The following is a 12,191-nucleotide window of genomic DNA, read 5'->3' on the forward strand; positions in this document are numbered from 1 at the left end:
TTAGTGATGAGCTAGATCTGGTGGGGTTTTTTTCTGGAGTAGAGGACTTGCTGCTGGAGTCTCCAGGTTCAGTGACTAAAACATTGGAAAACATTATTTAGAAACAAATTCAAGTTACTTTTGGGCAGCAGTATAGTAAGGTTCCTGAATCAGTTTAATTTTTAGGATGATATAAATTGCTGTGATAATTTCACTCTTGCATTCTGCTAAAATCTGTACCTGCTTCTTCTTGAGAGTGGCATTCCCCTTGGACTTTGTTCAGGACCTCAAAGCTAATAATGACAAGGAATGACAGAAGAAAAAGAACTGAGATGTGACTATCTGGTCACAGCTAGAATTATGGGGATCTGCAAACTGAACAGCTAAACAGGAAAAATTTGACACCAAGGTCTGTTCACAGATTAATAAAAAATTAAGTTCCTGGAATTAAACATTCACAAAACAAATTACATAATTTGGCTTCTGTTTTTTCCTCTGTTATTTTAGGAAATCTCCAGCTGTAAACCTTACTGCTGTCATATAGGATAGGTGCTCCAATAATTGATATCAAATCATCTTTTCCTTAGTAGGAACTTTTTAAAAGCTGTCTAAATCTTGAATCTTTTCATAGAGGAATACTGACAAGAAATACATTGGACAAAATCTTATGAAAAACCAAATCACACTGAGACACACATTAGATCCTTAATGGCTTTTTAAAAACTTCTGTTCTGGCATAGATTTTTTTGAAAAAAAATTTTGATCTTATGAAAAACCAAATCAGTCTGAGAGACACGTTAGATCATTAATGGCTTTTTAAAAACTTTTGTTCTGGCATAGATTTTTTGAAAAAAAGTTTTGATCTTATGAAAAACCAAATCATACTGAGAGACACATTAGATCCTTAATGGCTTTTTAAAATTTAAAAACTTCTGTTCTGGCATAGATTTTTTTGAAAAAAAAATTTGATCTTATGAAAAACCAAATCAGACTGAGAGACACGTTAGATCATTAATGGCTTTTTAAAATTTAAAAACTTCTGTTCTGGCATAGATTTTTTTTTTTCCACTACAGAATTTTGCTACCTCAGTATGGGTGGAGGATGAAAATAAAATAGCATGTGAATTTTGCCAGCAGCTGAAGTTTGTTCTACGGAGGGGGAACAAAACCTGGCATCACTTGCCATTCCACTGTCTTGCATGCTACTCTTGTTGTAAGCCAGGATGGAAAACCTTCACGTCTGTAATTTTACAGTTGGGATGATGCTGATGTCTGTGTCAAGCTGATGGAGAATGTGGTGGAGTGCCTAATGCTGGTGTTTGGGAGCCCCTGGCAGTGCCTGGGCTCTCAGTGCTGCTCTCTCTGCCTCACAGACGATCCGCTGTGGCGCGCATCCAGGAGCTCTTCAGGAGGAGGAAGGAGAGGAAGGAGATGGAGGAGCTGGAGACGCTGAACATCCGGCGGCCGCTGATCAAGATGGTTTACAAAGGGCACCGCAACTCCCGCACCATGGTACGGCCTGGGGCTGGGGCTGGGGCTTCACGGGCTCACCCAGGGCACTGCCCCTGCTGGCCCTGCCAAAAAAGGCATCTGGGGCTGCTCTGGAAGCACTGGGCCTTCTGTGTCACTTGGAAGGCACAGAACTGCTCTGTGAAAATTAAAATTAGTGTGACGCGTGTCACTGTGAACGGCGTTAAAATACTCCTGAGTTTAAGAGTCTCTCCTCTTAACATCCATTAAAATTTAGGGTATTTTTCTTCTTTTTCATTTTTTCTTCTTTTTCATTTTTTCTTCTTTTTCATTTTCTCTCTCAGCTTATGTGGCATAAAATGTGCCTACCTCCCAAAATGTGCCTACTTCCCAAAATGTGCCTGCTTTCCCTTCCATGCTGTTCAAAATTATTATTTAATCTTTCCATTTAAAGAGCTTGGAAGGGAAAGTCAGGATCAAATCAGAGTTCTGAAGAACCTTAACATCTCTGAATTAAAAAAAGGAAGGAGTGCTAGTTATTAAATTATAATTTAGCTACTAGATGCCTTGTCTTTTTCAAACCAAATCCTGTATTTTAAGAAAAACGCAGTTACTGTGTTTGTAAAGCAATAATGCATGAAAAACAGATGCTGCTTTCCTTGCTATTTCTTCTTTTTGGTTTTTGCAATATTTTGAAGATGTGAAGTTCTGAGTTCTAGGTGGTATTTTGCAGAAATAGCTGGTGTGTTATTTTGCAGCTGATGAGAGGAGTAGTCCCTTTACCCCCAAAAAACCATTTTCTAGGGTTTGTGTGAATAGCTTTGATTACACAGGGGAAAATGCTTGACTAAATTCATATTTCAGTCTACATAAGCAACAGGGTTTAGAATACACTTTGATTAATGACAAGGAGTTCTGCACTGTATTTCAGAAATGTATTTGAATTGATCAAACCCTGATTAGTTTAAAATTCCTGGCATCAGGCACTTTGTGGTTAAAAGATACTAAAAGTGAATTCATCTCAGGCTTAATTCAATCTCTGTCTGCATAGCTGTTATTGTATAGATTATTTAAGAGATTTTGTTGTTTGGTTTCTTGGTCTTTTTGCCCTTGTTTCACACCAGCACCTATGGCAAGGAATGCACAGAATGAAAGAAAATGTAATTTTGTTTTCCCTGTTGGTCTCTATGGTTGCAAACTTCTTTTTGATCTGCTGGTTTGAGTAATGCCCTCATTCCTGCAAGGCAAGAGCTAATGATTTTTCCTTTTCAAATTTATGAAGGAGAGAGCTTTAAAAAGCTTTGTTTCCTACACACCTGAGCAGCCCAGGGATCAAGTTGTGTTGTCAATTATATGAACCATTTATATATATGTATTTTACATGTACATACATATATATGGGTGTGTGTATATGCATATATAGTGAATTAAAGTTATGCAAGCAAATGGACTTTTAAAAACTTAATTTGGTAATCTTACATTTTTTATAGTCCTGCTTTTAAAACAGTGACTTTTAGAAACGTTTGAAAACCAAAATTTTTAAATGTGAATTTCAGTTCTGTTCATTTCTGGGGTGCTAAAATTAGGTTTTATGAGTATTGAGAAGTATGAGTAAGAGAATACACATGACACAGGAAGAGGTCATGATTGAAAATTAAAATAGAAAATTATTTTTTTTTATTATTTGGGATAATCTAGATGTAACAGGATAATGAAAATATGTATTAAAAGGAGCTATAGGACAAAAGCTGCTGAAAGATTAATACATCAGAATTCATTACAGGAATGCAGCCTCTCTGGTTTATTTTTAGACATCAGGACGACTTTATTGCACTGACTGCAGTCATTGGGACATATTCTATAGACAAAGATCTACCAAGCCTGAAATTTAAACCTGGGCATACTTATGCTGGAAATAAACCACATATTTCTAACAGCATAATGGTTCAACTTCCTAATGAATCTGTATCAATGTAGCTGAGGCAAAGCACAGAGCAAGGCAACGTCTCTGCCCTTCTCTTCAGGGCATTTTCTGAGGGATGTCTGCAAAAAGAAAGATAAGGATCCAGGCATGGCTCTCTTTAGAGCCTTACCTGCAAAATAATTCATAGCAGGATTCTGTGTAAATAGTCTCAAACTCAAAATTCTGTCCCTTATGCTGGAATTACTCCTAAATGCCAAACTGAACTTGCAGCATTGCAAAGGCTCTGTGTGAATCCAAGCTGCTGCCCAGGCAGCTCCTGCTTGCACAGGCACCTCTCTTGCCCCTTGGATGTCAATGAAAAGAGTTTGTAGGAGGTACTGCTGGCTCTCAAAATAACAGTTCTACACACAAGGCTACACTTCAGCCTTCCAGGCTTGTTCCTGCAGCACAAACACCAGGGTGTTGGGGAGCTCTCAGCTCACATCTTGTGACTGAATTTTCTGGCTGTTGTTGAAGCAATGTCCCTTCTCCCTTTGCCACCCCATCAAGCCTCTCACCTGTAGAGAACATGGGATAGCAAATTTATATCATTTCACAATGGTTATTTTGAGGTCCTATGCTGAGTAAAATCAGAAGGGATTTCTGAGGAAGGTTTCACAAGCTTCTGTCTTGTCTCCTGTTTCTCTGTAATGGAAAATCTCCCCCAGGAATTAGCCTGTCACAAACTTTAACTTGGCCAAACTTTTCTTAAAAACTCCTTTGCATACCCCTGTCTTCAGTATAATTTCTGTGACTTCACAAAGTGGCAGATCTGCTGATATTTATTTTCATACTGTTCAGTCTGCCCCAACTCCTCTCTCTTTTGTTTCCTGTTTGCAGCTATTTTGCTCTCGAAATCTAAAACTTTCTGAACTCTCATTTTTTAAATCACTCTTCTTTAAATGTTTCCTTTAAAATTTCTTCAATCTCATTTCTGCATGGGCTGAGCTTTCCTTCAGCAGCACTGTTAGTACAGACACAGGAGTGTGCTCTTTTCACTGGCTGGGTCTTACAAAGCTTTGCTTTTCTTGCAGATAAAGGAAGCCAACTTTTGGGGATCCAACTTTGTCATGAGTGGCTCAGACTGTGGCCACATTTTCATCTGGGACCGCCACACTGCCGAGCACCTGATGCTGCTGGAGGCCGACAACCACGTGGTGAACTGCCTGCAGCCTCACCCCTTTGACCCCAGTAAGGGCAGCATTCTCACTCTCTGCACATCCAGCTTATCTGCACTAGAGCCTTTCAGTCCTAAACTCTGTCTCAACACAGCAATGCAATGATTAGTGAGATGTTGTTCATATTTCCCTTTATAATATTCAGATAACAGTGCTTTTAATTTTGCCTCTTACTAATGACCTTTGGCCCTTAAATCCCTCCTTACTCAAAAATTTATTGAAATCAAATACTCCTGGCACAGAATTTATAGAAATACTGTCAGATGTAATAAGAAGAATCTCAATTTTTTGCTGCCCTCAACACATAAAATGTTTTCTATGACACAAATGAGGGAAATATGGAGTTGCTGAAATGCCAGCAATATTTGGAAATTATATTGGAATCCGGTCTCTTCTTGGCTCTAATCAAAAAATGCAGTGGAAGTGGGTGTCTTCCTTAGAGTAATTAATAAAATTCACAGAAATCCTAATAATTTGTGTTTAGAGGAAATCCTTCATAGAAAAGATGGACCAAAGCAGTAGAAGGAATCACATCTAGCTGGGAAATCTGAACCATCCTCCAGCCTCTGACACAGTCAGGGAAAGTATTTGTGAGGTTTGTTTTTTTTCACAGCTTACCTGGCTGTGTTGTAAGAGTCAGCTATTAGTAAATTAGCAAGTAAAGTTGTTATAATAATGCTAAAAAAGGCTGGAGGTTTTTCAAATAGTTTAGGGGAACATAGAATATTGTCCTACAAGCCTTGAACTTGTAACTTTTTTTTTGAAATTGAGTTCTTGTAAATGTCCTGAGTTGGATACTCCTTTTGGAAGCACCTTTCAAAGTGCCCTGTAGCTTTGCTGATGTCTTGTTGGAGTGTGTCACACTCTGAAGGTGCCACTAAGAGAGCTCATCCTCTTTCTAGGACAGTTACTCTTGTTCAGCTTCCCAGTTACTGAGAGCTTTCCACGGAATTTTAATTCCTGCAGTGGCTTTCATGCATTGATCTAGAGAATGTTCTGCAATTTTTCGTATTTTTCATACTTCATTTATAATAACATCCATTGCATCTTTATATTTAAATATCAAATAAATTTATATTAAATTCACTGAAATTATCAAAGATACATTTGAAATTATCTTGGTTCTGCCTTTGTACTGGGTCTACAAATTCTAAAGCTTTATTATTAATGCATATACTTATCAGCAGAAATGGGTCAGTAGTGGCTGGGTTTGCTCTTACTTTTTGCTTCTATCTTTTGTATATTTTGGTGGTTTTTTTCAAATTTTAAACAAGGAGTCTTGTTGTTTGCATTTGTTTTCTTCATATCTACATAGATAGATTCAAAAACAAATAATCTATGGAGCAGACCTCGTGTGGAGACTTGGTAATTACAAGCTCTGTTCAGAATGAGATCTGACATTTGCAAATAAATGCTTCAAGTGAAATATTTTTAAGAGCAGAAAATACCAATAAACATAACACATTTAATTTAGAATTACTGTTATTTACTTCTAGTTCTGGCCTCTTCGGGTATTGATTATGATATAAAAATTTGGTCACCACTGGAAGAATCCAAGATTTTTAACAGAAAACTTGCAGATGAGGTAAGAACATTTCCTCCTTTTTCATGGTAATGTTGTGTCTTTAATTCTATAAAAGCCTCTGGTACAAATTACTGATATTGAATTAGCACAGTTATTTAATGTTCAGCAAATGAGCTACAAATAAAAAGCTGCCCTTCAGAACAGCTGACTTTCATATCCTTGGCACTTTGCATTTCCTCAGCTCTCCTAGAAATTATATAACATGATCTGCTATTATGTACATGAAAGGAGTTGGAAGAAGTGTGAACACTCAGATATAGAAGGAAAACTGGCAGGAATTAATAAATGAACATAGTGCCTGTCTCTAAACTAATAAATGAAGGGAAAATGAGGGAAATAAACTGAAGGTAATACAAGGATATACAGAAAAGCACAGAGTACAAAAATCAATCCTATTAAATATTCAGTGGCATAAAAGGGACTTAAAGGTTAAGATTGCACATGGGAACCTCATGGAATAAAGCAAACATTGCAAGCCAAATCAGTTATAAAAGTCCAGTGTGAAGTTATGTAACTCATTATTTTCATGTTGCCCTCAGAGCAATAACTGGATATAGCAACTGGCCTGGGGTGACCATATAACTGACTGCTGAATAATCATATTTGAGTGATTTATATAACACAATGTATCAAAATGTTACATGGTTTTCTGTAAATAATATTATAGGACAGATTGGGTTATGGGGTGGTCAGGTTGAAGGCTTTTTTGTGAAATCTCTTGGGCACTACAGAAAGAGAAGACTGGACATTTTTAAATAATTTAATTACTCTGTAGTAGTGCTAAATATATTTTAAACAAAGAGAAACACACAGCCCTTATCCCTTGAAAAAAACCCCAAACCATCCACTTGTGAGTTTTGAACCTTTTCCATTATTTTAGCACTGAGTGAAGAGACCCTTCCTTGCATATTGTGTGACAGCTTTAGTCGTGACATGTTTTGGAGCCTTTGGGGTTTAGAAGTATTGCTTGTGTGCTAAAATTAATTATTATACTTTAGTTCCCTTCCTTTATTTCTAATAATTGCAAATTATTTAGACAGTTATGTTTTCTTTAATAAAAATGTAGAACTCTCAGAAGAATTGACTGCAGTGCTGTTTGTAATTTTACATGGTTTTTGTTTTTTAATTTATTCCCTGTATTGACATACCTATGTAGGGGACAGGAGATGTTCATAGCAATAAAATAATTCTCACCATGTTAAGTTTGGCTGGAACAAGTGTCCAATATACCTGAACTGAATTTTCCAGAGAAGGGGGGAAGTCTGAGAAGAAAACACTGTGTTTGAGGAAAGTTCCATATAGATACAGAAATGTATTTAAAATTGAGAGAGGCCATGACCTCAGTGAATAGGGAAAGACAGTGGGGATGAGGACAAACCTCTGAATGGAGACAAAGCCTCAGCACCAGGTTGTCAGGGGGGTTATTGATGATGCACTGCAGAAATATGGGGTGAAAGAGGAATAAAGAACAGCCTGCTGCCTTCTCAGTTTGCTCCTGTTAGGGAGGGATCAGCTGTGCCAAGTGCCTGGCAAACAGGTGAGAATGACAGAAAAGAGGTGCTTTGATTGGGAAGGGAGAAGAAACTGCAAACATTTGCAAGAACATGTTCCTCACAAGAGGAACGGGCTTGAAGAGTCTCAGAGAGAACAAGAATTTCATTATTTTCCTGTCTTACAGCAGCTGATCTGGGAGCAAAGACTGAAAATGGTCATAACTTGTCTCTACCTAAAGAAATTCTTGTACTTCATGATAACAAAAGAATATAGTCTAAAAGGTGGGATAACCTACAGTGTGGGATTAAAATTTATGGAGGAAGAAAGAAGGATGGCAAGGAAGTACCCTGAGGAAGGAATGAGGAAGAGAAATTAAAGTATTCATTAGTGGATTTTTTTTTCCTTGAAAATGCGACAGTAGGAACTGGCTCTTTCAAGTCATTTAGAGACAAGCTGTAGCTCTGTTTACAAAGAATTATGGAGCTAAAGAATGTTCCTGAAGTGGGATAGAAATGGCTTGTGTTCCTTGGATTTTCTCCAAAAGTTTCAAGCAGCATGAAGGTAGGAGTTGAGGGTAACCTCATCTCTTTTCCTTCCCACATTCTTGGCCAGCACTGGTGCTAGAACTTTGTTCTCTACAACAGTTGCCATTTGGAAACAGCTCTTTCTCTCATCAATCTGCTTTACTTCGTGAAAGATTTCCAGAGTTTTTCTTAGTCACTCATCTCAGTATCTGCCATGCATGTGGACAATGGAACCATGATCTCACTGGAATATTCTTTAGACAGAGAATTGGACACCTGCAGGCAGAGTCCACTGGCTGATTTTTCTTACCCCAGACAACAGCATTCAATAGCAATTATTAAAATATTGCTCCCTTATGGTAATTTTGGATTCTGTAAAATAGCTTTTGCACAAAAACTTCGTATCTACAAGCCCCTATCAATGCAGTATAATTCTGTGTTTATTTATGATGCTGATCTTCTCCCTTCCCTGCCTGCAGGTTATAACTCGTAATGAATTAATGCTGGAGGAGACCAGAAACACCATCACTGTTCCAGCTTCCTTCATGCTCCGAATGCTGGCTTCGTTGAATCACATAAGAGCAGGTGAGAGACCTCTGAAAAGCTTGTCCACAGCACTGCTCTGTGAAAGAGCAGCTTGGCTGGGAAACCATCAAGACCTTTGGTTCCTGTGACTGTACTTGGAGTTGGTGAGGAGATTCAAGGGTTGTTCAAGGTTCTCTTAATACTTAGGAATTGCTTCTTTGCTGTGAGACTTGCAACATTTTTACAGCTGGTTTTTTTTCATCTCAAAAAAAGAGCAAAATTTATTTTTAGATGTTGAAAAATCCTCTCTTCAGGAGTGATCTTTCCAGTGAGTATGATGGGAAAACTATTGGGGAGGAGTGGAATGAACTGTAAGACAAACTGGCTGTGACTGTGGGAGTTGTCTAGGGGCGAAGGAAGGTGTGAAGATTCAGGAGTGTGGGAGGCATTGCTGAGGCTGTGGCAGCTGTTCCCAGGGCTGCAGGATGTCCCTCCAGTTCCCATGGGGCTGAAACTGGAGATAAGAGGGTTGCATGGAAGAATCATCACTGGGAACTGGATGTTGGTGCTGGAGAAGCTGAGTGCAGTGGGTTGACCCTGAAGATGGAGGACAGTGGAGAGACATCACACACTGTGTAGGAAGGCTGGCATGGCATATGGGGTAAAAACCCAAGAGACCTGTAGATGAAGGTGAAAGTGATGGGAAGTAGTGAATTTGGGGACTCTGGCTGAGCAGAGCAGTGGCTGGCAGGGGTGAGGTGTGAAGGAAGCTGTGCCTGGTGGCAGCTGCTGCTCCTCTCACCTCTGGCTGCTCTGTGAGCCTTGGGAGCCAGGAGGGTGCCATGTGTCCAGCCCAGTGCTGCACCTCCATGCCCCTGTGTTTCCTTAAGTTGTCATTATCTCTTCTGAGTGAAATGCTAAAAGAACTGCCCAACACTTCAGCTACAACAATTTCAGCAAAAATCTGTTATGGCTGGGTGGAGAGTTTCTAAACCTGACTGCATGTTGCTTGAGTGATTGCTCTTGAGCCAGTCATGTTCCCTCACACATTTCTGTATTTGCCTTTCTCTAAATATTTACATCCAAAGGGACTTTTTCTGATGTATTGTAGTGACAGGCAGTGATCCCCCAGTTTCTGGACTATCCACATTTCTAACTGTAGCTGTTGTAGTTTCAGCTCCCCAGCACAGCATTTCTGTCCTTTGTAGTCACCATCTCATTTTAGTGTTATACTTGCATTCATCTTTTCTGTGCTGACAGCCAGTCAGCAGCTACAAGGTTTTTCCTTTTGTACACAGATTTTGCTTTCATGCCTGGAAATCCTTAAGGGCATTTCTCCTTTTCTTCTTTCTTGTGGTAACATTTCTACCCACTCTCTGCTGTAAGTGCACACAGACTTTCTTCTACCCTAAAACCCGCAGACATATCCCATTGTGTAATAGTCTAGGGAGACAACAGGTAATAAATATTTACCAGAAAAAGAAAATTTTGCAATTTCTTTTTACTAAATCTGTGTTTTGCAGACCGATTGGAAGGTGACAGATCAGAAGGATCTGGCCAGGAGAATGAAAATGAAGATGAAGAGTAACCAACACTTGTGTGTGAGCACCTGGAAGTCAATGAAATTTGTATAAGACATTAATTATATTTTTCCTTACAGAGCTTTAGTGCAATTCTGAGGTATTGCTTTTGGATAACCTAACCTTTTGTTTTTTTGAATGACTGTGTGCATGACTTGGGGAGAGTGTGCAAGTTAAAATAAACAAAAATGTTTTTAAAATGTTTTGCCATGTATGAGGGGTGCTAGAAGATGCCAAGTGCAATATTTTCCTTAAACAGCAAATGTGAGAGCTTGGATCAATGTTTTAAAGTAACTTTCATTATAGTAAAAACGTTGGTTCAAATAAATTTCTATACCTGCTGTTTGCATGTTTGTTGCTTTCTAATTAAAAGATTTGGTTGTTTTAAGTAGTTTTCTGGTTTTTCTTTGAGCAGCAATTGGTTTATCACCTTGCAACAACAACCCCATTGCTGCCTTTGCAGTATTTGCATTCTTTCTTACAGTGTTTGTGAAGTGACAAGCACAATTATTTCTTGCAGTGAGCACTGGGGACTTTTAAGATCCTGTATCTCTTGATTCTTGCATTTCCCACACTTATGTAGGCAAAAATTATCTCTCTGTGCTTGGGTCTGTGATGCTGTGAAATTGTTGTATTTCACTGATAGATCTGTGAGTCTGCCTTTGCAACAGCAGCAGGTACATCTTCATTTCCACTGGATTTAGGGAACGTGTATTTAAAAATTCCTGTGCATTGTTTCCTAGGAGCAATTATTTGGGAAGGCTGTTCAGTCTGTTTTATGGGCTTTACCTTCCTGCACAGATTTCTGGATGGCAATGGGGAAGAGAAAGTGAAGGAAGGAAAGAGCTGTTTGCTCAATGGCAGTTCTTGCCAAGGATGGCAGATGCTGAGAGGCTCCATTGGGGAATACAGAATGCTGGGAAGAATTCTAAATCAGGGGGATGAGGGTACTGGAGGCTTCATTACCCTGCTGCCATTCAAATACACATTCATCACACGAGCTGCACAAACTTTGCTGACATCAACAAAAGGAATTCCCCACACGAAATAAAAAAGAACATTAGCACAACATTCTGATGTCCTGATTCACAGTGCAGGCAGGCTGAAGGGACATAAAGGGAAAACCAAAACAACTGAAGAGATAAAGAGAAATTTGTGAGGGAGGAGAAGTGGGAATTATATGGAACTCAGCTGGCAGTAACAGTGAAGACATTCCCTTGGGCAAAGGAAAAATAACATAAGGGGAGAGAAAAAGTGTGAGGAGATGGATAAGGGTGGCTGGGTGGTTTCCTTGTTTGTTTTAAAGGAGCAGTTAAGAAATCATTGAAAGTGATGCAATGAAGAGAATCTGGCAAAGGAGAAAATAACTGTTGGGGAAAGAGGTTTTTTGAGGCAGAGGATGTGAGAAGAATGGACACCTCAAACACTGGAGTGCTGCGAAACCCAGGAAGCATCACATCCTGAGGAGGTCAGTGCCACAGAGAGAGGATGGAGATCTGCTCAGTGTTTGATGTTTACCTGACATCAGCAGGAGAGAGGAGAAAATGTCAAGGTAAGGTGCTTGTTTGTTAAGGAAATGGAGTGGGAGGAACAGCTAATATGGATATCTGTCTTTTCTGGTGGAGTAAGTGGCCCTTCTGTGGGAGAAGGGAGCATAACTGTAGGTTTTTTTCTCATGAGATAACATTTTAATCATGTTTAGATCAGTAAGAAATGAAAGAATGTGTTATGAATTTGTGGTGTATCTGTTTGGAAAGGGAGGAACACAGGGGTTTAGCACTATTCAAACCTTGCTGCTCATAGCACTGCACTGAGCAGTGGTTTTCTATCACGTGTAAATTAAGCTTGAATTTTTATAACAGAGGTTCTGCTCTCATTAGATTTAAAAGAGCT

General features: G+C 39.0%; 1 protein-coding gene across 4 annotated transcripts in view; it reads left to right on the plus strand.

Annotated features, from left to right (window-relative positions):
* Positions 1-10,686, plus strand: part of DCAF6 (DDB1 and CUL4 associated factor 6) — a 74,090-nt gene extending 63,404 nt beyond the window's left edge. For all 4 annotated transcript variants that reach the window (XM_064727782.1, XM_064727791.1, XM_064727799.1 and 1 more), the window contains 5 exons: positions 1,353-1,491; positions 4,447-4,603; positions 6,087-6,175; positions 8,673-8,778; positions 10,242-10,686. In XM_064727782.1, the coding sequence (XP_064583852.1) occupies positions 1,353-1,491; positions 4,447-4,603; positions 6,087-6,175; positions 8,673-8,778; positions 10,242-10,306 (556 nt within the window). In that variant the 3' untranslated portion in view covers positions 10,307-10,686. The remainder of the gene's footprint in view (positions 1-1,352; positions 1,492-4,446; positions 4,604-6,086; positions 6,176-8,672; positions 8,779-10,241) is intronic.
* The last annotated feature ends 1,505 nt before the right edge of the window (positions 10,687-12,191 follow it).

Source organism: Zonotrichia leucophrys, chromosome 1 (assembly GCF_028769735.1).
Source record: "Zonotrichia leucophrys gambelii isolate GWCS_2022_RI chromosome 1, RI_Zleu_2.0, whole genome shotgun sequence".
NCBI lineage: Eukaryota > Metazoa > Chordata > Aves > Passeriformes > Passerellidae > Zonotrichia > Zonotrichia leucophrys.